Source organism: Cetorhinus maximus, chromosome 5, assembly GCF_964194155.1.
Source record: "Cetorhinus maximus chromosome 5, sCetMax3.hap1.1, whole genome shotgun sequence".
NCBI classification, from domain to species: Eukaryota; Metazoa; Chordata; class Chondrichthyes; order Lamniformes; family Cetorhinidae; genus Cetorhinus; species Cetorhinus maximus.
The window spans coordinates 109063214-109085997 of record NC_135883.1 but is presented as its reverse complement, the minus strand read 5'-3'; the positions used below and the strand labels follow the sequence as shown (position 1 = coordinate 109085997).

The 22784-nt window shown below is 38.7% G+C and overlaps 1 protein-coding gene across 2 annotated transcripts in view; it reads left to right on the top strand.

Moving 5' to 3' along the window:
- Positions 1–12851, top strand: part of fbxl4 (F-box and leucine-rich repeat protein 4) — a 132896-nt gene extending 120045 nt beyond the window's left edge. For both annotated transcript variants that reach the window (XM_078542290.1, XM_078542291.1), the window contains exon 8: positions 7240–12851. In XM_078542290.1, coding sequence (XP_078398416.1) covers positions 7240–7403 — 164 coding nt within the window. In that variant the 3' untranslated portion in view covers positions 7404–12851. The remainder of the gene's footprint in view (positions 1–7239) is intronic.
- Positions 12852–22784: the final 9933 nt, after the last annotated feature.

Below are 22784 nucleotides of genomic sequence, written 5' to 3'. Positions count from 1 at the left end.
GAAAATCCCAGCCAGAGTTTTGAGTCCAATATAGCTGCTCTTCAGGACTCTTTCCATTACCCTATCAGGGAGTGCATTCCAAATCTTGACACATAAAATGATTTTTCTCATGCTGGCTGTTGTCAATCGCCTGAAATCTGTGCCCTCTGGTTATTGATCATTCAGTCATTTGAAACAGTCTCTCTTTATTTGTCCTATCTAAACCTTCCATGATTTTAAACACCTCTTAGCCTTCTCTGCACAAGGGAGGACAACCCCAGCCTTTCCAGTTCAGCTGTGTAACTTCATCCCTGGTCCCTGGATCTTGCCCTCTAATTTTTTTTATTTCTTCATAGAAGCACTTATCCCCCGAGTTGGTTTCTCCCCATTTAAAGGACGAATTTTGAGACACATATCCAAAGCCTACCATTTAGTGGCATGGTATATTAAAACACTACTTCCATTCTTCCAGTTGTTTAGTAGTTAATTGATGCAGTTCAGATTTTTCACAGAGTGCCTCATTTTTCTCACCTTGTTATAAGCCATTCATTGTCAACAAATAGCTCTAATAAATTCTGAAGCATTAAGTATTGTTACTATATTGTATCTGTATTTAACTTCAGTGTAGTCGACAAAACTTCTAAAAATCTAAATGAATAGATGGTTATAAAATTTAATAATTTGCAGTTACCACAATGTACTTCATTTTATTTCAGTTCAGTTCAGCTTTGCTTGAAAGAGCCACTAAGTTATTTCTGTAAATTTATTCCTAGCAGGGTTTGCTTAGTTTGTGTGTACCTGTGCACATCAGTAGCAATATGAGGACGGTGTATGTGCCTGTCTGCATGCATGTGTTAATACAAATGTGAAGTTGTTTGATGTGTTTGAATGTGTACTAATAGCATTTTGAGTGTGTGTGTGTGAGAGAGAGAGAGAGAAAGGGAGGTTTGCTTAGTTGTAATTTATATTTCATCTATTTTCTCATTCCCTTTCAGTGAGAATTTAATGCAGCAAGTATTTCAATTGGTAAAATAAAGACAAATTATGATTCTGCCTTAAAACAATGTAAACATTGAGCCAAATCGATTCAGAATACTTTGAATTATTCATATGCATATCTTTCAAAATTATTAATTTGTGTTTATAATTGAATAGTGCTTGTCATATTCAACAGGAAGGGATCTTGCAAATATTTTTCAGCAACAACAAAGCCTGTTGATTTTAATTTTTAGCTACCGGCAGAATTAACTGTTAACCAGAAAGAGATAAACTCTTCCAAAACCCCCGTGGCAGACGAGGGATTCCTGGAGAAGATTTTTAGAAATCGATCAGAGGTGATGGATGAATGGAAATAAACACAGCGGGCTAGCAATTTGTTTGTGTAGTGCAATTTAAGGTGGCTTTCAATGTCGTTAATGAAGAATGCTGCACAGGTCATGCAGGTAGCGGCCACGGCACTGTCTGCCCCTGGGGAATCAAGGTAGTCTATGTAGCACCACTTTGAAGTAACAATGCATGAACAGATTTTTAGTCCACTAACTTCTCAATATTGCTGCAAATAGAATTTTTTTACAAGATTCAAAGATTCATTAGTTGCAATTTTTCCCACCTGTATTGTCTGTGGCATTAAGAAATAGAAAAGGAAATGAGTGTACTTAGTGTGCAAAGGTATGAGTACAAATGTAGTGATTACGTTTTTATTGTTGGCAGTTTGCAAAAATATTTAAACAAAGGTGCGAGAGAAATTATTTTAGAATTTCAGACTTTACAATGATTACATTGAACTGCCAAAATAAAATTATTATGTACTTAAAAAAGTTGCAAAACAAATAATTTAGGAAACATTGCCATTTGTATGTGCTTACCAACATCTTCATCTTGTGCACTATCTTATCAGTAATCTAAATGCAAGATTCTATTTAACAGGTATTGATGCTGTATTCAAAGACAACTGCATATTTCATAGCAGGGCAACTGAAAAGTTATTTGTGATGTGATGATGTGGATTGTCCATTCCTTACTTGTTATTCCAGAATGTTCACTTGGGTCATTGTATTCATCTCCTTTAGACCATTTTTGCAGTTGTGAAAAAGTATTCTGCGCCTTTTATTTTTATGGTATTGAAACCTTTCACATGTAAATTTTAGAAGGCATTAATCAAGAGTAATTATGTTTAAGAATAATTTCATGACAGAAGCTTCTTCATTTGTGGTGCTTCCCTACAAGTGAAATGTATTTTCAGTCAATTTCAAAGGGGTTTTTCTCCTCTTTCTCTTCTGTCTTCCTTCTCCCCTTCCTGTGTCCTCATTTCTGAAAAAAAGACTTGTTGCACTGTTGGAGGCTGACTTCATTCTCTCTCATGACCTACAAGATCTATGCATCATCTAACCTTGTCTTTCCCCTACAATTTCTGGACTTTTAAAGCTAAAAATTGGCATCACCTGTACACTATTTCCTCATTTACTTCATCTTCCCTTCCATTTTTCCCAGCTTTGCTGGTGATCTGTCTTGTGGCTCTGGGGTCTTCCCTTACTTTTCTTTGTAAACGTTATTCCTTTTATGTTCCTCTTAAACAAAAATCCAGAGCATTCAAGCATTCCCAAAAATATCAAACATGGTGTACAGGATTTATTAATAAAATGAAAACAACCAAATCCCAGTTGGCATCACTTTAGCTCAAATATCCTTACTTGTTCAATGTATCCAACATGTTCCATAGCCACTTACATAGCATTTCTTCCACATTCGCAGTTTGCAATTACTTATTTTACAAGGAAACTGCATTTAACCTACATCTTGTAAATTTCCGATTTAAAACATTTCTGAATTAGCCAAACCCCACCGCACTTTAGGAAGGATGTGAAGGCATTAGAAAGGGCATAGACAAGATTCAGGAGAATAGTTCTTGGGGTGAAGAACTTCAGTTATGTAGATAGATTAGAGAGGTTGGGAGTGTTCTCCTTGGAGAAGGGAAGGTTGAGAGAAGATTTGATAGACGTATTCAGAATCAAAATTGAGGGGTCTGGACAGAGTAGTTGGAGAGAAACTGTTTCCATCCTGGAAGAATTGTGAGCCAAGGGGCACAGATTTAGAGTAATTGGCAAAAGTAGCAATGGCGACATGAGGAAAAACATTATTGCAGCGAGTGACTTGGATTGGAATGCACACCTGAAATGTGGTGGAGGCAGGTTCAATGGAGTATTCAAGAGTAAGCTGGCTTTTTATCTGAAAAGGAAAAATATGCAAGGCTACTGGGAGAAAGCGGGGGAGTGTCACTAGTTAACTTGCTCTTTCGGAGAGTCAGCACAGACAAACCAGGTTGAATGGCTCCCTACTGTGCTGTAACCATTCTAAATCACTAATCGTGAGAGGATGCCCCAACAGTCCCCTGGCATTCCACTTTAACAAAGAATCTTGGAAGCTGACAAATGAGATTACTTGTTAAGTTTGGTATTGGTAAAAAATATCATTCGCTTCCATTGATATGCAGTTCCCCTCAAATCTCTCTTATGTGTTAAGCTCCCTCCGCAATTTTAAGGAGACATATATTTCATCAGAGCAGATGTACCCTGACAATATTAGCAATGAATATAACCAGTTTGTTTGTCTGCCTGAAAAATTGAAGATTGGCATAGCTTTTGTTCCTGGACGTCAAGCAGGAGTCGTTCTCCTAAAGCACTACTGGGCCTGTGTTTTTTGTGTCTTTATAATCAATCAACAGTGAAACCTAGTCATGACTGACATGAACTGAGCTCATCTGTTGGGGTGAAATGTCAGTTGTAAATGTATGACTGGTTCCCCCAATGGCCTGGTGAGAAAAACAACTGCCTGTGCCATACTGAGCTATTCAAATCAGAAAATTCCAGGTCCATTCTAGGTCTCCCTTAAATCAGATGATCTTAGTATTTGGCACTGTACAGATGTCCTCGGTGCCTCTGGGCTAAAGCAAGAGAAAATTAGCAGGCTTTCTGGTCCTTATCACTATCTAGTGACCCCCTACTGGATAACCTGCATGCTGACCTATGTTTAAGACATGGTCAGGCTTGACTGTGATGTACTTATGAAAATCGGCCACTTGGGCAAGATCCCCAAAGGCTACTGGCACCCGTGGAACCAGACACCAGCAAGAGAGGGGAGAACAGAATGATAGATATGTGGAAAATGTACTTACCAGGAAACATCCATTCAATTGGAAAACTGAAAATAAATATTGGTGAATGTTAAATTTGGTGAATACCTTTTTCTGAAGCTTCAAAAAAGGCACCCAGAAATCTTAGACCTAGTTAAGCACCAATCTATCAGCAAGCTTTATTAGGGTGTCACCAAAACTAAAGCCTACCTCGAAGAATGACATTTTTTAAAAAAGTTATTTTGGCTGACACACATTTTGATTCATTTGGTTGGAAACGCAGAAGGCTCTTGGTGTGTACATTTCCCACAGATTTATTATTGTTCCTCTCCTTTCTGTCTTCTGTTGCCAACATGCAGTTCCACAGGTGGAAGCAGCCCTCCAGTACTGTTTCTCACCCAAGTGACTGTTCTTCATGTGTGAGCTCAGGTTGAGAATATTGATGGACAATTTTATTGTAAGGAGCATTATAACCGAGCCTGATTCTGTTCTTCCTTCAACACCCACATTCTCCAGCAGGGATCACTAAATAAGCATCGGAAGCAGGAACTCTGGCAGATTTTCTTTTTACACACTCTACCAAGGAACACTGGGGCCAATTATAACATGCTCCCTCTCATTTCTTTATTTCTCTGTCCCTCTACCTAGACTGAGTTCACTGATATCTATGTTATATTAAACATTTTACATGTGAATGTGCTTGCTGTCAACTTTTTCCATTATAAGTTCTTGTGACCCTATTTATAATGGAAGCTGTCTATGCCATGGTGTAATTGCATCTCCCCCAGTGAAGATGCTGTGGTGCTATCACTGGTAGAATGGTGTCTTAGATTGTATACACTTTCGATAGGCTGTTCACATTATAAATATGCTCATAGTAATCTAGAATTGAAATAGAAAAGTAAGAACCAAATGTATGACTTTAAAATGGGGACTGAAGTACGTCTGCATGCCCTCCAGTTAGTCCCCCTGCCTCTAACCCAACTTTACCTGAAGACTGCACTTTCCCTTGGCTGCCTGTCTGCAGTGCCATAGCAGATCACTTAGTACCGGTTAGTGCTTTAAGACAGAGCAGGGTGGAAGAAGATGGTTTATCAAGTTTTGAGAAAATTGAATGAAGCGTGTACTCACACTTTTTAATTGTTCTGAGAGACGCAGATGTACAGGTCATGTTGTAACGGTTTGTCATTTCTAGCATTGTAACCTGATTTGAAGAATGCATTTTAATGTTCAGATTCCTTAACATATAAAATGAACCCAGAAGGTTCTGCACAGTTTTATACCTGCATCTTGCTGCTTTATCTTAGGTTTGGAAAGCCAAATCAGCCAACAGACTGTCCTGTTAAATTGGATAGGACGGTTATCATGCCACTGGAATTTAATCAAAATTAATTAGTAAGCTAAAAGAGTTGCATTGACTAGGCTTGTATTTCCTTGAATATAGAAGATTTAGCTGTGATCTAATTGATGATTAAAGGACATGATAGGGTAAAAAGAGAGAAGTGACTTCTTCTATTGGGAGAGTCCAGAATAATGGAGCCTGACCTTAAAATTACAGCTAGACCATTCAAGGGTGTTGTCAGAAAGCACTTCTTCACACAAAGGGTGGTGGAAATCTGGAACTTTCATCCCTAAAAGCCTATTAAAGAATCTTGTTAGAAAAGGGTGTTAAGACTTACAGAACCTTAGTCAGCCAAATGGAGTTAAGGTACAAAAACAAAAAACTGCGGTTGCTGGAAATCCAAAACAAAAACAGAAATACCTGGAAAATCTCAGCAGGTCTGGCAGCATCGGCGGAGAAGTGCAAAGTTGACGTTTCGAGTCCTCATGACCCTTCAACAGAACTAAGTAGAAGTAGGAAAGGGGTGAAATATAAGCTGGTTTAAAGGCGGGGGGGAGAAGGGGGGTAGTGGTTGTTGGGACAAGCAAGCAGTGACAGGAAGAGATAACCAAAAGATGTCACAGACAAAAGAACAAAGAGGTGTTGAAGGTGGTGATATTATCTAAAAGAATGTGCTAATTAAGATTGGAGAGCAGGACAAGCAAGGCAGCTCTAGTGGGGGTGGGGTAAAATAAACCATGGCTGGAATATATTTAAAAATAATGGAAATAGGTGGGAAAAGAAAAATCTATATAAATTATTGGAAAAAACAAAAGGGAGGGGGAAGAAACAGAAAGGGGGTGGGGATGGAGGAGGGAGTTCAAGATCTAAAGTTGTTGAATTCAATATTCAGTCCGGAAGGCTGTAAAGTGCCTAGTCGGAAGATGAAATTGGAGGAACAGCACCTCATCTTCTGACTAGGCACTTTACAGCCTTCCGGACTGAATATTGAGTTCAACAACTTTAGATCTTGAACTCCCTCCTCCATCCCCACCCCCTTTCCATTTCTTCCCCCTCCCTTTTGTTTTTTTCCAATAATTTATATAGATTTTTCTTTTCCCACCTATTTCCATTATTTTTAAATGTATTCCACCCATGGTTTATTTCGCCCCACCCCTACTAGAGCTACCTTGCTTGTCCTGCTCTCCAATCTTGATTAGCACATTCTTTTAGATAATATCACCACCTTCAACACCTCTTTGTTCTTTTGTCTGTGACATCTTTTGGTTATCTCCTCCTGTCACTGCTTGCTTGTTCCAACAACCACCCCCCCTTCCCCCCACTCCCCCCTTAAACCAGCTTATATTTCACCCCTTTCCTACTTCTACTTAGTTCTGTTGAAGCATCATGAGGACTCGAAACATCAACTTTGCTCTTCTCCGCCGATGCTGCCAGACCTGCTGAGTTTTTCCAGGTATTTCTGTTTTTGTTTTGGAGTTAAGGTACGCATCTGCCATGAGCTAATTGATTGGTGGTACAGGCTCAAGGGGCTGAATGGTCTACTCCTCTTCCAATATTCTTATTACCTTCCATTGGGAGCTAATTACTCCATCAATGTTTTTACCATGACACTTGATAATTAATTTGCTCAACAATAAATTGGGCTTTAATGCAAGGTTACAATTGGAGGAAATATGCTGTTGCAGATTCTACTTCCAGATATTATACAGGGCTTATTTTTTTGCACATCAAATAACTCCTTGAGAATATTTAACCTGTAACTTATTTTCCTTCCTGAATTTTTCTATAGGAACCCGAATGGTGAGCCCTGGGGCCTTACGAAAGCTGCTACAGTTCTGTAAGGAGCTCTGTCTGCTAGACGTTTCCTTCTGTTCCCAGATTGATAGTCGAGTGGTGCAAGAACTGAGTGCCAACTTCCCAAATGTGTCAATTAAGAAGAGTTACACCCAGTGACCAACCTTACTGTTTCTCATTGCCCAAAGTGATTAATCAGCTCTCTTGTCCTGTTTTGGTTTCTAGGGTTTAACAAAATGAATCTTAACTCAAAGCTTAATTCCTTTGCCATTTGGCACCATTCCCACTGCAGTCCTTCATCTTGGGAAGGTGCCAAAAGGTGTAACTATTGCAATCAATGCAGAGTTGATCTGGGCTCTCACAACTAAATTAATGATGACAATATGAAGTGAATGAGTTAAAGTGAAGGTTAGCAAGGAACAAAACGTGTCTTTCTCATAACCCAGTAAGTACATAAAGGAAGTATAAGGTAAATGGATCTGTCATTAACTGTGTTTCTACTATAAATTGCTTCAGTAAAAATGAGTAAAATTTCAAAATAGCTAAGGAACTTTTTTCTTCCCCAAACATTTTTTTTTAAATGCCTCAAGGTTTTATAACTCAGTTATAGAGTAGCTCCCTTTAGTAGAATGGGTTTAAAGCAGAGTTGATGCAAAGGATGTTTAGACGGAAGGGCGGGGATGCACCGTTTTAAAGCTTGCGTTGAGAATCTGTTTTGCATTCTAATAATTAGATTGTTCACTGAGCAAAGTATTTCAAAAATGGTGTTCCTACTACAAATTAAAATTTCCAGTGCTGAAGGTGAGACATTTTGAAGTATCATTGGCTGACCCTCAAGTTGAGGATGACGTCTACTCAGGGTCGCAAGTTTCTGTCATGAGTCTTCTTGTGGTTGAACAGGCCAATTTTAAACCCGCAGACCTTTGGGCACATGGGGCAGGACATCCCATGAGGTACTAGGATCCAGAGTGCAGGATTTGCTTCCTTTTCTTTCCTTCTCTGCCGCCGCTCTGCCTCATCATTAAGGCTTTGGGACTCGAAGCATGATGCAGCTTGATGGATGAGTTATCGCCATTCTAAACAATTGGTAGCAAGCTCCTCCCAGCCATTAAGGTCAATGCTGCCACGCTTCAAGGAGAGCTTTAGTGTGTGTTTGAAGCGTTTTATTTATCCTCCCCTGGAACTTGGCCATTTGAGAGTTGAGTTGATATGGCCAGACTTTCAAACAACTTTGGAGGGAAATCTTGAAATTTTGGAATGTCGCTACACTGATGTTTCACACATCACATTATCCATGTATAAAAATCTTTTACCCATGTTGTGGGATGGAACATTGTTAGAAAAATAAACTTATGCATGATACATTTTTCCTTGTTAGTGCTTCAAAATAAATGTTTAATTTTCTTTATTTTAGTGCAGGTATAAAACTTGATGCAGGATTAGAATACAAGGAATTTGAGTTAAAGATATGATATGTTATCTTTAAATAAGATAAAATGTTCTTTTAGAAAGTATTTAGCTAATATTTAAAAAGAAGATGCAGGTACAGTGTCTCAAATCCGGCTATCTGAAACCCGGCAATGCCCGGAAACCGGAAATTTTTTAGCTGCCATCACCTGACTTTCCCTCCTCACCGACATCCTTGTTCTAACTGCATGGCTGGAAACTCCTTGGAGCTGCTCCCACTCCATCATCAACACTTCATTGAAGTGCAGCAGGAACCCCATTTACAGAGCTTCTGCCACGCTCCCAGCAAAGTAACACTGACAGATCTGAAGCAGCTCCAAAGAATCTCCTTGGCTTATCTTGCAGCATTGCCTCCATTTCTTTCAAAATTGCCCTCTGAAATCCTTACTTGAAAAACATATTGTCAACGACCCGGCCTGAGGGACCCGATCTGAAAACCAGCAAGATCCAAAATCCAGCATGGACTCGGTCCTGAGGTTGCCAGTTTTGAGACACGGTACCTGTAGTTTCTATTTTGATTTCTCCTCCCTGTTTTGATTGAGTGAAAATGCATTTTGCAATGGATAAGTGTTGCTTAGAACCTGACTGCTAAATAAAATTATAGTTATATTACCATTTGCTAAATCAGGAACAAATTTTGACTTTAAAAAAATAGCTTAATTCAGGAGCAAAATACTGTGGATGCTGGAAATCTGAAACAAGAACAGAAAGTGCTGGGAATACTTAGCAAGTCAGACAGCATTTGTAGAGGAAGAATCAGAGTTAATTTTTCAGGTCAATGATGAGATGTCATCGACCTGAAACATTGGCCAGAAATTTCCCCCCGTCGGAGGGGTTGTGCGGTGGCGGGTGGGGGCGGGCGTGAACCCGATCGGGTCCACATCGCCATTTTATGTCGGCGGGCCAATTAAGGCCCACCCATCGTGACATGCGCCTGGAAGCAAAAGAACGTTTAAGTTATTGAAATTTGAATAAAGGTGGGGAAAAAATTTAAGGACATGTCCCCTCATGTGAAACTGTCACATGAGCTGGGACATGTCCATTATTTATTTCAAAATTTTTTTATTTAAATAATAAACTCTTCATGAAACCTCATCCTGCCCGTGGATGAGGTTTCATGAAAAATGCGAAGGCCACCTGGGCTCTTTGCCTGCCCGCCAACCTTAAGGTTGGACGGGCAGCTCAGTTAATTACTTTAATTACTTTTTAACAGGCCTTAATAGGGTTTTGACAGTTTGGCGGGCTCGCAGCTGAGTCGGCTGTGCACCCACGCCAAACTGAATATCTGAATGGCGTGTGGTGATGTCGGGACGCCCGCCTGATGTCACCATGTGCTATATAACGCGTCAGCAAGCGGTCCCTGCCCCCCCGCTCGCCGACAGGAAAATGCTGCCCATTAACTCTCTTTCACTCTCCAGAGGTGCTGCCTGACCTGCAAAGGATTTCCAGCACTTTCTATTTTTTATTATAGTTTAAATCAGGGATTTACTTATCAGACCTACATATATGTATATTTGCTTTAAAAAAACAGGTTTTCACTGAATATGGGTTTATTTGCACAATAAATTAGATAAATGTGAAATATTCTTTAATATATGTTTTGGCCAACCTCTGATCTCCTGTATAATGCTCAGGTGTAAATTATCCAATTTTGCATGAAGTCCTCAAATTGTAGACAATTATTTAAATGCAAAGTCAAGGATACCTCTAAATGAAGACAAAACAGTAATCCCATTTCAGATCACTTGCTGATACCTGTTTTGTTTACAATCCACATTGTTTTAGTTCAGGTGGGTTTTTCCTTTTCTGACAGCTGTTCTCAACATGAATGGCAATATTGTTCTCTGTGTATTTAATGTCTGATATTGCTCACACAAGAGAATTAAGACTGCGATCATGTAACTGCAGGCTTATGAAGAACTAAACTGAAATTGATTTCTGGGAAATTCAAAATAATGTCCACTGCTATTTAAATGACCCACTAAAGTCATGTTATAATGACTTTAAGTGTTGTGTTAAGAGTATATGTTGACATTTACGTGGTATTTTTAAATTGCCAGTTACCTTAAACTCTCAAAGCAGGTTTAAATGTGTATATAAAGTTAAGACAAAAATAGAACTGTTTAAAAAAAAAACTTCCTTTCCTTAATGAGTAAATATTTGCACATAATGCTAATAGGATATTGCCACCAAAATGATTTATAACTTACTTACCATCAAAAACAATAGGAATGACGAAGGGCAAGAAAACTATGTTTTGTCCCCAAACTGTTAACTTTTTTGTGCATCCACTTGTACTATTTGTACTTTCAATGTGAATAACTAATCCAGTTATTTAAAGAACAGTCTTCTGCATCCATTTTGCATAAAATATGTTTCCATGTTTCAAAGTACTCTGTAAAATAATGCCCTGTTTAAGTGTTACTGCAATATACAATATTTTGGAAATCTGTTTAGCTTATGTAAAGTATGAGATTGCAATCTGTTTTCTAAGCCAAGGAAGTGCATATTATTGACAGCTATGATTTTCCTAGACTTCCTATTTGCATTAAGCAAAAAAAAAGCATGCCTATAATGCTGGGTCTGTACAAATAATTAGCATTAATTTAATTACTTTGTTAACTTAATGTGTTTTCTCCCCCTTTGGAAGATGTGTGCAAGTCTTAAAGCGTGTAGCCTGAAATAATAAAGAATTTACAATATAACAGAACGCTGATTTTAATCCTACAAATGCTTTTGCAATCTGTGGCATTGAAATGAGCAAGCTATATTTTTTTAGAAGAAAGAGAGGTGTTATGAAAATATTATTCATTTGTCCAACCTTGTGAAATCACTGATGCATTAAAGAAGGCTTTTGGAGCAAGCTCTTTTTGAAGTAAATCCCCAAGGTAAATGTCTGTAAGAGCAAACGTTTTTAATTCTGACACCTAATTGAGTCCCGTAACAAACCTATAATACTTAAAACTAGAAAATCTTAAGATTGATCTTAAATGTTGTAATTAATGTTGTCCCCCCTCCTCTCAAAGCAGACAGAGTAAAGTAGTCCAGAGTTAACTTTGTTGTTTATTCAGCCTTTTATATGAACCAGTAAAGTGATTAATTTGAAAAGGAGGGAGAGGATAGTTTTTGTCAATTACATTTATAGCGTTGTATTGTGTAGTGCCTGCTTATCTACGACAGCATTGACCAATGAACTCTGGACTTGGAGATTAAAAATGGACAAATTTATTCTTCCTAAATAGATGAAAGGAAGGAAATCTGATGGGGAGGTGGGTGATGGGAGGGATTATGCTCAGAGGTATCTCCTAGGCTGTTTGAGCATGGGGGTTCATGTTCAAATTGCAAGGACGTCGAAACTGAAAAAAAAGATTTAAAGAATAACAGGAGACTTAAATTGTACTGCAGAATTAGACTTTGTAGGCTTTTATTTTTTGTCAGAATTCCAAAACACTTCTTGTACTTTAGGCAGTTCCTTTTTAAAGTTCTGATACACCTGATTGGTTAAATGTGATGAAACTAAGACATTTTCTCCATAGCATTGTGATCTAAACCTTCCCAAAAAAAATGACACACTGTAGGAGAATCAGTGTAACACCTGCTAACAGGGCCACAGGGTGCATTTCAGCAAAGAAATATGTCTTCTGCCCACCTCATCCTGCTGACCATCTGCTTTTGGTTGGGCAAGTCACAAATTGTTGGTTGTTGGAGATCATACAAAAGGTTGGCAACCTGTTTTCTTACCCTCCCAGCTGAAGAAACGATGCATAGGGATGAAGAAAAATGAAGAAGGAAGAAGTTCTTCCTGCTATAGATTGCCTAAGTTATCACAGCAGGTGTATTTTCTAACCATTTTTAAAGTTAAAAGACAGCTTTCTGTTGAATTTTAGTTTACATTAGATTGCACTATATCGGTGAACACATTTTTTAGGAACAGTTAATTGACTTTTTGACAGTGACTTGTGCAGTGTGTTAATAAATATAGCCACTTTTTAATGAATTGTATTTTTGAAGGCTAATTACAATGCAGAACCATCCCTATAATTATTTACGTAAAAGAAAGCCTGTGTTTGATGCTTAAGAAAGTCATTATTTTTATAAATATTTCTTGTGTTAATAAAATCTTTCAATGCTATCATCTAATTATTTGGGTGCTATTTATTATTCCATGGGTGCAGTTTCACAATTCTCCACTCACCACTTTGGAGTTGTAATTACTAATTGTGACCTTGATTGTAAAGCCTCATGCTGCCTGATATTAAATGCAATAAGTGTACTTCATTAAATAGAGGGATTTTTAATAAATAAAGGCAAGTAGATATTGGAAAAATAGGTCTCAGGATTGTTTACTTCTGAATGAATGTGCCAAAAGGTCTCATTCAAAGGTTGACAGCAACCATGATCAGAAGCTTTAAGATTAAAGGCATACAATGGTGCAATTGATACTTTGAAATTCAGGCCAGAATCTTACAGACACACCTTGAGTCCCAATGTCATGACCAAAGCAGCTCCCGAGTCTGTGCAGTCGACAAAGAGACTGTCGAGGAAATTTTACTGGTGGCAGCCAATTAAGAGGCTGCCACCAGGGCTACCATCTAATTATGGACGATCAGAGGGTCAGTAGCTCTGCACCCTTGGCAGTGCCAATAATAGAGTTGGCTGCTGCCAAGGATGCAAGGAGAAAGAGAGAGGGTCGGTAAGTGAATGTTCAGGTGCCAGACAGACTGGCCCTGATGATCAAAGAGGTGAACCCTCAGGCAGCGTTGAGCTGCAAGGGTGGCCATGGAACAGTCGGAATGGAATCCTCACCCCCTCCACCTTACCCTCCGGGAAAGCCTCTGGGAGGCTACCTTATTACAGCTGGGGGAACCATTCTCGGGCTTGTAAAATGGCCATCAACTAGCTAATTAATTGGATTAATTGGCCACACTCTCCAGTTGGATACAATTCATGTCTTTAGTAATATGACCAGAACACATTGTGCTTCCCCCCCCCACCCAACGCCTTCTGCTGCTATTTTACCACGCTTGCCACCTCTCAGCCTGCCTCCAAAGGCTGGTAAAATTCACGCCTTAGTGCCATGAAAGTGGCGGCAGGGCAGGAAGGCCTGTGGATGGCCTTCCCACCCAGGACTTAGTTGGGATATTGGCAGAAAGATGATGAGGACCACACCTACCACCTTCCTGCCCAATTAACTGTCCCCCACCACCAAACTTGCTATGGGGGATGGCATTAAATTTTGCCCATTAGCTCTGTTTCGCTTGCCACAGATGCTGTCAGACATGCTCAGTGTTTCCAGCATTTTCTGTTGTTATTTTAGTCCTTTCACTTTACTCCCTTCCACTCTCAATTTAAGCAATGTGATGGAAGTTCATAGACTTTTGAATACACTGGACTTATTGACTATTTTCCCAATCACCTCCCAAAGTATCTACAAACCCCAACTGGGCAGTTAATTCTCATGTTTTAAATTCATCTGTTGAACTCCAATGTGTAACCTCAAATGAAGTCACAGTATCCACAGGACACTGAATGTCCATGGTGACAGTGGCTCCTACCAATGAAACACCTCCTGATGCTTCCAATGCACATACAAACTAACCAGCTGATTCCTTACAGTGGATTTTTCCAGATGTTTTCAATGGACATGCCAACCCAGCCAGCAGACTGCCAATGAAACTACAACTCCTAGTACTTAAGTAAACTAGTCAGAGGATTCCCAATGCCACCAAAGCATAGGCAGATCTGCCTGCTGAATTCGGAGGTTTGATTTTATGAACCACATGATTAGAAAACAAACTGAAAACAGAGCAGCAAAGGCAGAAATAAACCTCAATAAAACTAGAGCAGGGAGGAGGAATTCTAAACAACAACAGAAAGAAAAGTCCCAGAGCATAAGCCCACAGAGAACAAGTGAAGGTTTGGGAGCTAAGTTTTTGAATAAATTGGGTCAACAAAGAACCCACTTCACAATGTGACACACTTTGCACAGCCCACCATCAAGAGTGAGGAGAACTAAGAGTTAAATCTAAATCTGTAGCTGAGATGGAAAATTCTGATAATGTTAATGTTCCTGCAGATGCAAATTAATCTAAGCTGTCACATGGGAAGTGGTATTTTGCTGTTTCCTACAGTATGTATATTTCCCAAAGGTTTTGTTTTTTTAAGCTTTTAAATGGAACAGTATTTTCCCCTGAAATAAATAGACATAATTATCTCCATTTGTATTTCTAGAACACCCAGTCAAATTTAACAACTGTTGGCTTATTCAAAGTTACATGTGTGTGTTTGAGTGGGAACAGGGAAGAGGCTTCCTGTATAATTAAGAGTAAAATTGAGGTGATCAATTCATATCCCAATTACAAAAAAACATAATTGTAATACAACCTAGATTTGGGGATTAATGAACAAAGTATTGTAATTATTATAAATAAGATAAAATCACATGCTGACCTGGGCCAAAATGGAATTGATCAATTTCTACCATTTTTTAAAAGTAAATAAAGACTTGCTGATGTAAATTTGACATTTGACAAAACAATGGTATCTGCTTTATTTTGGTGACCACATAGATTTTGTTTGTTTGGAAAATAACACTTCTATCAAAACGTCACAAAGCATTGCACATGCAGCAAAAAGTTATAAGTAAAGTAAAGTTATAGGTAAAATGCATCAACCGTGCTTTGTCCAACAAGATCCCACAAGCGTGTTTTACATAGGATACATGCCATGGGATCTTTAGCGTCCATCTGAACCACTGCAGCAGACAGACAGGGCTTGGTTTAAGGTTTTTCCAAACAACAGTACTTCCAGCAATGTAATTCTCTGTGCTGCACTACAGAGAATTGTCATTGCATGGTGTAATTTATCCTCCAAGTTCAGTAATAATGCAACACAATTTCTGCTTCATGCTGATGCTAAACATACAGTGCACACCAAGAGTCATGGCCCAGCCCAACCCAGGAGCAAGGAGGAAAGACTTCCAGAGAAAGGTGTTTGACACTGCTTAGATTTGACACTGCACAGAGTGTAAATTCAGCACAGTATCAAGCCTGCCTTAAAAAGGACTGTGAGATCAATTAGATCCCTATCACATTTTAATCCCACCTGACATTAATTTAAATGTTTAGGGGCCACTCCTTATTGGAGTCTCATGGGCTTGGTTGGGAAATCAGGTTAGGCCCTGACAATGGATGTATAATATATTTACACTATAACATAAGTATCCCTGCAAAGCAAAACCGCTTGGCTGTGATATTATAGGTAGAATACTGGATGAGCAGACTTAGTCATTTCAAAATCATGGCAGATGGAAAAAAGCATCAAATCTAACAAGACGAACAGAAAGAAACCTCAATTTAACAACAACGAATTGTATTTACATTGCACATTTAACTTAATGAAATGTCCAAGGAGCTACACAGGAGTGTTATAAAGCGAAAATCAATACTGAGCCACATTAGGGGATGTTAGAACAGATGGTAAAAGAATTAAGTTTTAAGGAGTATCTTAAGAGGGGAAAGAGATATGGAGAAGTTTAGGAAGGAAATTCCAAAGCTTAGGACTCAGGCAGTTGAAGGCACAGCCCCCAGTGGTGGAGCAATTAAACTCAGGATTCTCAAGAAGCCAGTTTAGATGGATATTAGACAGATATCTCAGGCAGTTGAGGGGCTAGAAGACATTACAGAGATAGGGAGGGCTGAGTTCAAAGAGCAATTTAAAAGCAAGGATGAGAATTTTAAAGTCATGGCATGGTTTAACAAAAACCAGTGTAGGTCAGTGAGCAAGGGGGTGATACATGAAAACAGATATGGTGGAGAGGGAATCAGTAGGCTTACAAAGCAAAAGGATATGGTGGAATTGCAGGGCAGCTTCTTAGGTAATGATACCCAGAGTGTGACAGGAAGGAACAGACTGTACAAACAGAAAAAAGACAGCAGCAAATAGGGTCAAAGGTGGGGGGAAATGGTAAAAAGGAAAAAAACAATGGCTCTTTAATTAAATATGCATAGTATTCGAAACAAAATAAATGAATTAACGGCACAAGTAGAGGTTAATGGATATAACCTTATGGTCATTGCAGAGACATGGTTACAAGGTGATCAAAGCTGGGAACTAAATATTCAGGGGTATGTGATTTTTCGAAAGGACAGACAAGAAGGAAAGGGTGATTGGGTAGCTTTGTTAGTATGAGATGGAATAAATATGATAGCAAGAAATGACCTTGAATCAGAAGATGTGGAATTCACATGGGTGGAGGTAAGAAATAACAAGGGGAAGAAGACATTGGTGGGAGTAGTCTATAGGCTCCCTAACAGCAGCTATGCCGACGGACAGGGAATAAATCAGGAAATAATGAGGGCATGTAAAAAAGGCAGTATATTAATCATAGGTGACTTTAATCTCCATGTAGATTGGGAAAATCAAATTGGCAGAGGTAGACACAAGCAAGAATTCATAGTCTGTATTTGGGACTGTTTCCTAGAACAACATGTTGTGGATCCAACCAGGGATCAGGCTATTTTGGATCTGGTAATGTGTAATGAGGCAGGTTTAATAAATGATCTCAGAATAAAAGACCTCCTAGGAAACAGTGACCATAACATGGTAGAATTTAGCATTCAGTTTGAGAGTGAGAAACTTAGTTTGGAAGCAACTGTGCCAAACTTAAATAAGGGTAATTACAATGGAATAAGGGTAGAGTTGGCTGGAGTGGACTAGGAAAGCAGTTTAGCAGAAAAGATGGTTGATGAACAATGGCAGACATTTAAGAAAATAGTTCATGACTCTCAACAAAGATATATCCCAGTGAGGAAGAAGGATTGTAGGAAGAGGATAAACCAATCATGGTTAACCAAGGAAGTTAAGGATAGTATCAAAGTAAAAGACAAAACATGCAATGTGGCAAAGATTAGTGGTAAGCCAGAGGATTGGGAGTTTTAAAAACCAACAGAAGGTGACCAAAGAATTAATAAAGAGAGAGAAAATAAATTTTGAGGGTAAACTAACAAGCAATATAAAATGGAAAGTAAAAGTTTCTTTAAATATATAAAAAGGAAGAGAGAGGCCAAAGTCAATGCAGGCCCCTTAGAGAATGAGGCTGGAGAAATAATAGTGGCAGGGAGTTGAATAAGCACTTTGCATCAGTCTTCATGGTAGAAGACACTAATAGCATACCAAAAATACTAAATAATCATGGGGCAAAGGGGGTGGGGGGAGGAAATAAATACAATAACTATCACTAGAGAAAAAGTACCAGGGAAACTAATGGGGCTAAAGGCCGATAAGTCATCTGGACCTTATGGGTTGCATCCTAGGATATTAAAGGAAATAGCTGCAGAGATAGTGGTTGCACTGGTAGTAGATTCTGGAAAAGCCCCAGAGGATTGGAAAACTGCCAATGTAATAGGCTTATTTAAAAAGGGAGGGAGACAAAAAACAGGTTACTATAGGCCAATTAGCTTAACATCTGTCATTGGGAAAATGTTGGAGTCTATTATAAAGAATGTAATAGCAGAGCATTTAAAAATACATAATCTAATCAAGCAGAGTCAGCATGGCTTCATGAAGGAAAATCATGCCTGACAAATTTATTAGAATTCTTTGAGGAAGCAACAAGCAGGATAGATAAAGAGGAACCAGTAGATGAAATATATTTGGATTTCCAAAAGGCATTCGATAAGGTACAACACATAAGGCTACTTAATAAGATAAGAGCCCATGATGTTGGGGGTAGTATATTAGCATGGATAGAGGACTGGCTAACTAATATATGACAGAGAGTTGGGATACGGGGGGGGGCATTTTCAGGATGACAACCTCCAACTAGTGGAGTGCCACAGGGATCAGTGCTGGGGCCACAATTATTTATAATGTATATTAATGGCTCAGATGAGGGAAATGAATATACTATCACCAAGTTTGTGGATGACACAAAAATAGGTGGGAAGGCAAGTGGTGAGGATGACACAAAGAGTCTACAGAGGGATATAGGCAGGTTAAGTGAGTGAGCATAAACGTGGCAGATGGTATTTAATGTGGGAAAATGTGAGGTTATGCATGTATGCGTTATGCATGCAGAAGGCATAATCTCAGAGTAAGGGGGCACCCATTTAAAACAGAGATGAGGAGGAATTTCTTCCCTCAGAGGGTAGTGAACCTGTAGTATTCTTTACTGCAGAGGGCTGCAGAGGCTGGGTCATTAAGTATATTCAAGGCTGAGATAGACAGATTTTTAATCAGTAAGAGAATCAAGAGTTGTGGGGAAAAGGTGGGAAAGTGGAGTTGAGGATTATCAGATCAGCCATAATCTCATTGAATGATGGAACAGACTCGATGGACCGAATGGCCTACCTCTGCTCCTACATCTTATGGTGCAAGTTAAGTCACAGGCAGCAGAGCTTTGGATGACCTCAAGTTGACAGATGGTGGAAGGTGGGAGGCTGGCCAGGAGTTTATTGGAATAATCAAACCCAGAGGTAACAAAGGCCTAGATGAAGGTTACGGCAGCATATGAGCTGAGGCACTAGTCAGATCGTTATTGCATAGTCTGAGATCTTCTTTCATACCTACAACGAAGCAATTTTGAACACCATCAGTAATATTTCTGCAAAACTACCAAAGGCTAATGTAAAAAGTCAGAAGACTGATAATGGCCTGGCTGACATGCCTGATTCTGCTGGTAGATTGTGCCAGAAAACAAGTTAGTTCATTGAGCACTTGTTAAAATTTTGTTAGGGACTGTAAATGTTCAAAGAAAAAATCCGAGCACCCAGCATTTAACCAACAGAACCAGGCTACAAGATTTCATATTTTTAACAAGAACAAGCTTTCTTGTGGATAAAGGGAAATTAAACAGAACAAGCACCATTAACTGGACTCGAAACGTCAACTCTTTTCTTCTCCGCCGATGCTGCCAGACCTGCTGAGTTTTTCCAGATAATTCTGTTTTTGTTTTGGATTTCCAGCATCCGCAATAGTTTTTTGTTTTTACTATTAACTTAAGACTAGAGCCTATAAAGGCGTGTACTATGAACTCCATTCTACTTTTTAATTTCCCCCAAGAGCACCCTTATCTTACAAAATCTTAAAGATCTGTTCTCTTTTCCTGGGACCAACCCCAAAGCTATGCCACAGCCCTCCATAATTTACTTTAATTCTCCTTAGTATTCCAGCTATTCTTCCAAGGTAAGATTCTATGGGGGTTCTTCCATTAGCTGGCTTCTTAAAGCATCCCAAGAGGCCCAAGGGCAGGTGGGCTGCCTGATACCTCCCCCAACCGCTGTAAAACTTTGGACAGGTTAGGGGCAGGCGGGTAGGTTGTGAGAAGGCCACCTGCTGGATTTTATGTGCTCTCTACCTTCTAAACCCACTGGCGAGGGAGCATAAAATCCAACTCATAGAATCGCAATATCGTGGTCAGTTTCTACCATCAGCTGCAATGGGACAATGGAGCATTCCCTTTACTGTGCTAATACACTACAGTAAACCATCTCATGATATTATTAAGTAAAATAGAGCATTACTTCCCTTTCATTGGAGACATTTATTTGGAGAAATCTGTTACAGTTATACTGCAGCAGCTAGAAAGTCTAGTCGTTGGCTAGGCCAGCATTTATTGCCCATCCCTAATTGCCCTTGAGAAGGCGGTATTATGCTGCCTTCTAGGACCGCTGCAGTCCATGTGTTGTAGGAACACCCATATATTTGTTGCAAAAATTCCAAGTGCCCTCAACTTTATGACGAATTAGTTTCAAACTTGGATTTCCAGATGAAAGGAAAGTTTTGTAGCTGCCAGTGCTATCCAGTCACTCAACAATCAAATCCAAATTATTTGTTTATCTCGTTATTCTAACTTTGAATAGAATTAAACTATTTAAGAAAACCCAGAGCTTGAATTATTATTTTTGATCCAAAATTTCCAACTGCAGCTAAATTTAAATTGCCTGCTCAAATTTTGCAAATAAGCAAAAATGGCCTTGTGTTTCTTCTGTTTCACACTTGAACACTGTCAAAAAACATCTAGTGCTAAAACATATGTAAATGTTTTCTTATCAAATGGTTGAAAATTACATGTACATTATATTTTTAAAACACAAGAAACACAATCCGCTTCCACCTTTGCCATTTCTATGTTTAACACAAGTCCCTACATACTCACAATTATGTCAAAATGGTTTTACTAGCAAGATGGTTCAAAGTTTTTGTAGTTTGGGGTTTAACTGGCATAAGAAATGTTGCTTCCTGCCAATTAAAAATGTGAACGTTTGTAAGGTCAAGACAGAGAAAATGGCTCAAATAATTATACACTTTACTCAGTTTGAGTATTTTATGTATTTATTGGACGACATTAGGCAATGATATTTTGGGGTGCGGACCTGAAGCATTTATACTAAGCTAAATGGACCACATACATAGTAGAAAAGCAAAATACCGTGGATACTGGAAACTTGAAATAAAAACAAAAAATGCTGGAAATGCTTGTCAGGTCAGGGGAACCCATAGAGAGAAAAACATAATTAATCTATTGGATTTTTCTGTAGGATTCAGGAGCCAATCAGGACCAAATGGGTCTCCCAAACCCACACTTGTCTGGAGCTAGACCAGTGGAGCAATCCTTCCAGATGTGGCCTTCTAATTGACCACCTCCATGACCTAATAGTCCAATTAAGGATTGTGGGCAGGCTCTCGATGCTTGTTTGGTGGGTCTGTAGTGTGTATGGTTGCATTGTATCTGAACAGGTGATTTGTGGGCCTAATAGTTTTTCCCCACCTTTTTTATATGTTTGCATGTTCTCTCATAACTACAGATAGCCCCCATTTAGTACACTTTCTAATAACATGTTTTCACTTTAGAGCAGTTTTCATTTGAGAAAACTTCTTCAAATAGCACTGTTAGCCACAACCTCCACCTTCAATTTAGCCTGGTTCATAACTTATTACTGTGTATGCATTAAGAAGTGCACCATAAGCCAGTTTACTTCTCAGTTATCCCATGGTAAATTGTAGCTCTAGCGTTTGCCTGGATAAACCCATTGAATGTTCCAGAATAATCTACAGGGAAAGGCAGAAGTTTGGTAAACAGACTAGGATGACCAGGGTTTTTCAGGATAAGTCAACAACCCTTTTCAAGTGCCATAGATTCTCCATCAGCTCTCCCTCCATGCATTCCTCCAGCTATTATTATTGTGTCAGATAGCAATGAACCTACCACAAACTCGGTCAACTAATCTTCCAATTCCACTATATTTTAAATGTCAATAAAAACAATTTTCATAACATTTTATTTACTCATGTGTTTCTGTGTTTAGTTACCAAATAAGAATAGGCTTTCAATCTAAAAATTAAAGGTAACCAACCCATAATACATGTTTTCTTATGGGAACGTTATTTTCATTTAGCATGCTTTTGGTTAGCATGGCGTTATTTGGCGGCATATAAGGTACACCAAACAAGGGATAGCTGTACCTGAGCATTTTTAAATGGATACTATTTATTTGTAATGTTCCTAGCTTTTTCTGCCTCATCTTTTTGGAATTTAATCAGAAAAAGTATTTCCTATGAAATGGTTGGTGTGTGGAGATCAGTCTAATCTTGTTGCAATGCTAACATTCATTTGGATATTTTAGTACTGTATGTACTGTTTTGGATCAATTAACTTGCAAATTAACATGCATTCTATAGGTGGAGATTCAGCATGCATTCGCAACCTCTGTTCCAAGTTCAAATTCGCTTTTTTGAAGGGTCTTGGATCCGCATTGTGGTGGAGATTTATCCTATCTTGTATATTATCATAAAGTCAAATAAAGTATATTGCACAAAGTCTGTTGCACATATAGTATATATAGTTTACTATATATAGTAAATTAAGTATATTGCACATTTTTCCCTGTGGAACAGCTTTGATATTCATTCTTCAATGTTTTTTATAAGTGGTGTGACTTGGTGTTTTCATGAATCATTCATTTGCCAGAAGCTGACTCAATCTAATCCCTCACTTTCCTATGAATCAAGTAATTTCTTAAAAATCATCACATTCTTTCAATTATCACAAAATTGGTAGATCTAAAATTTCCT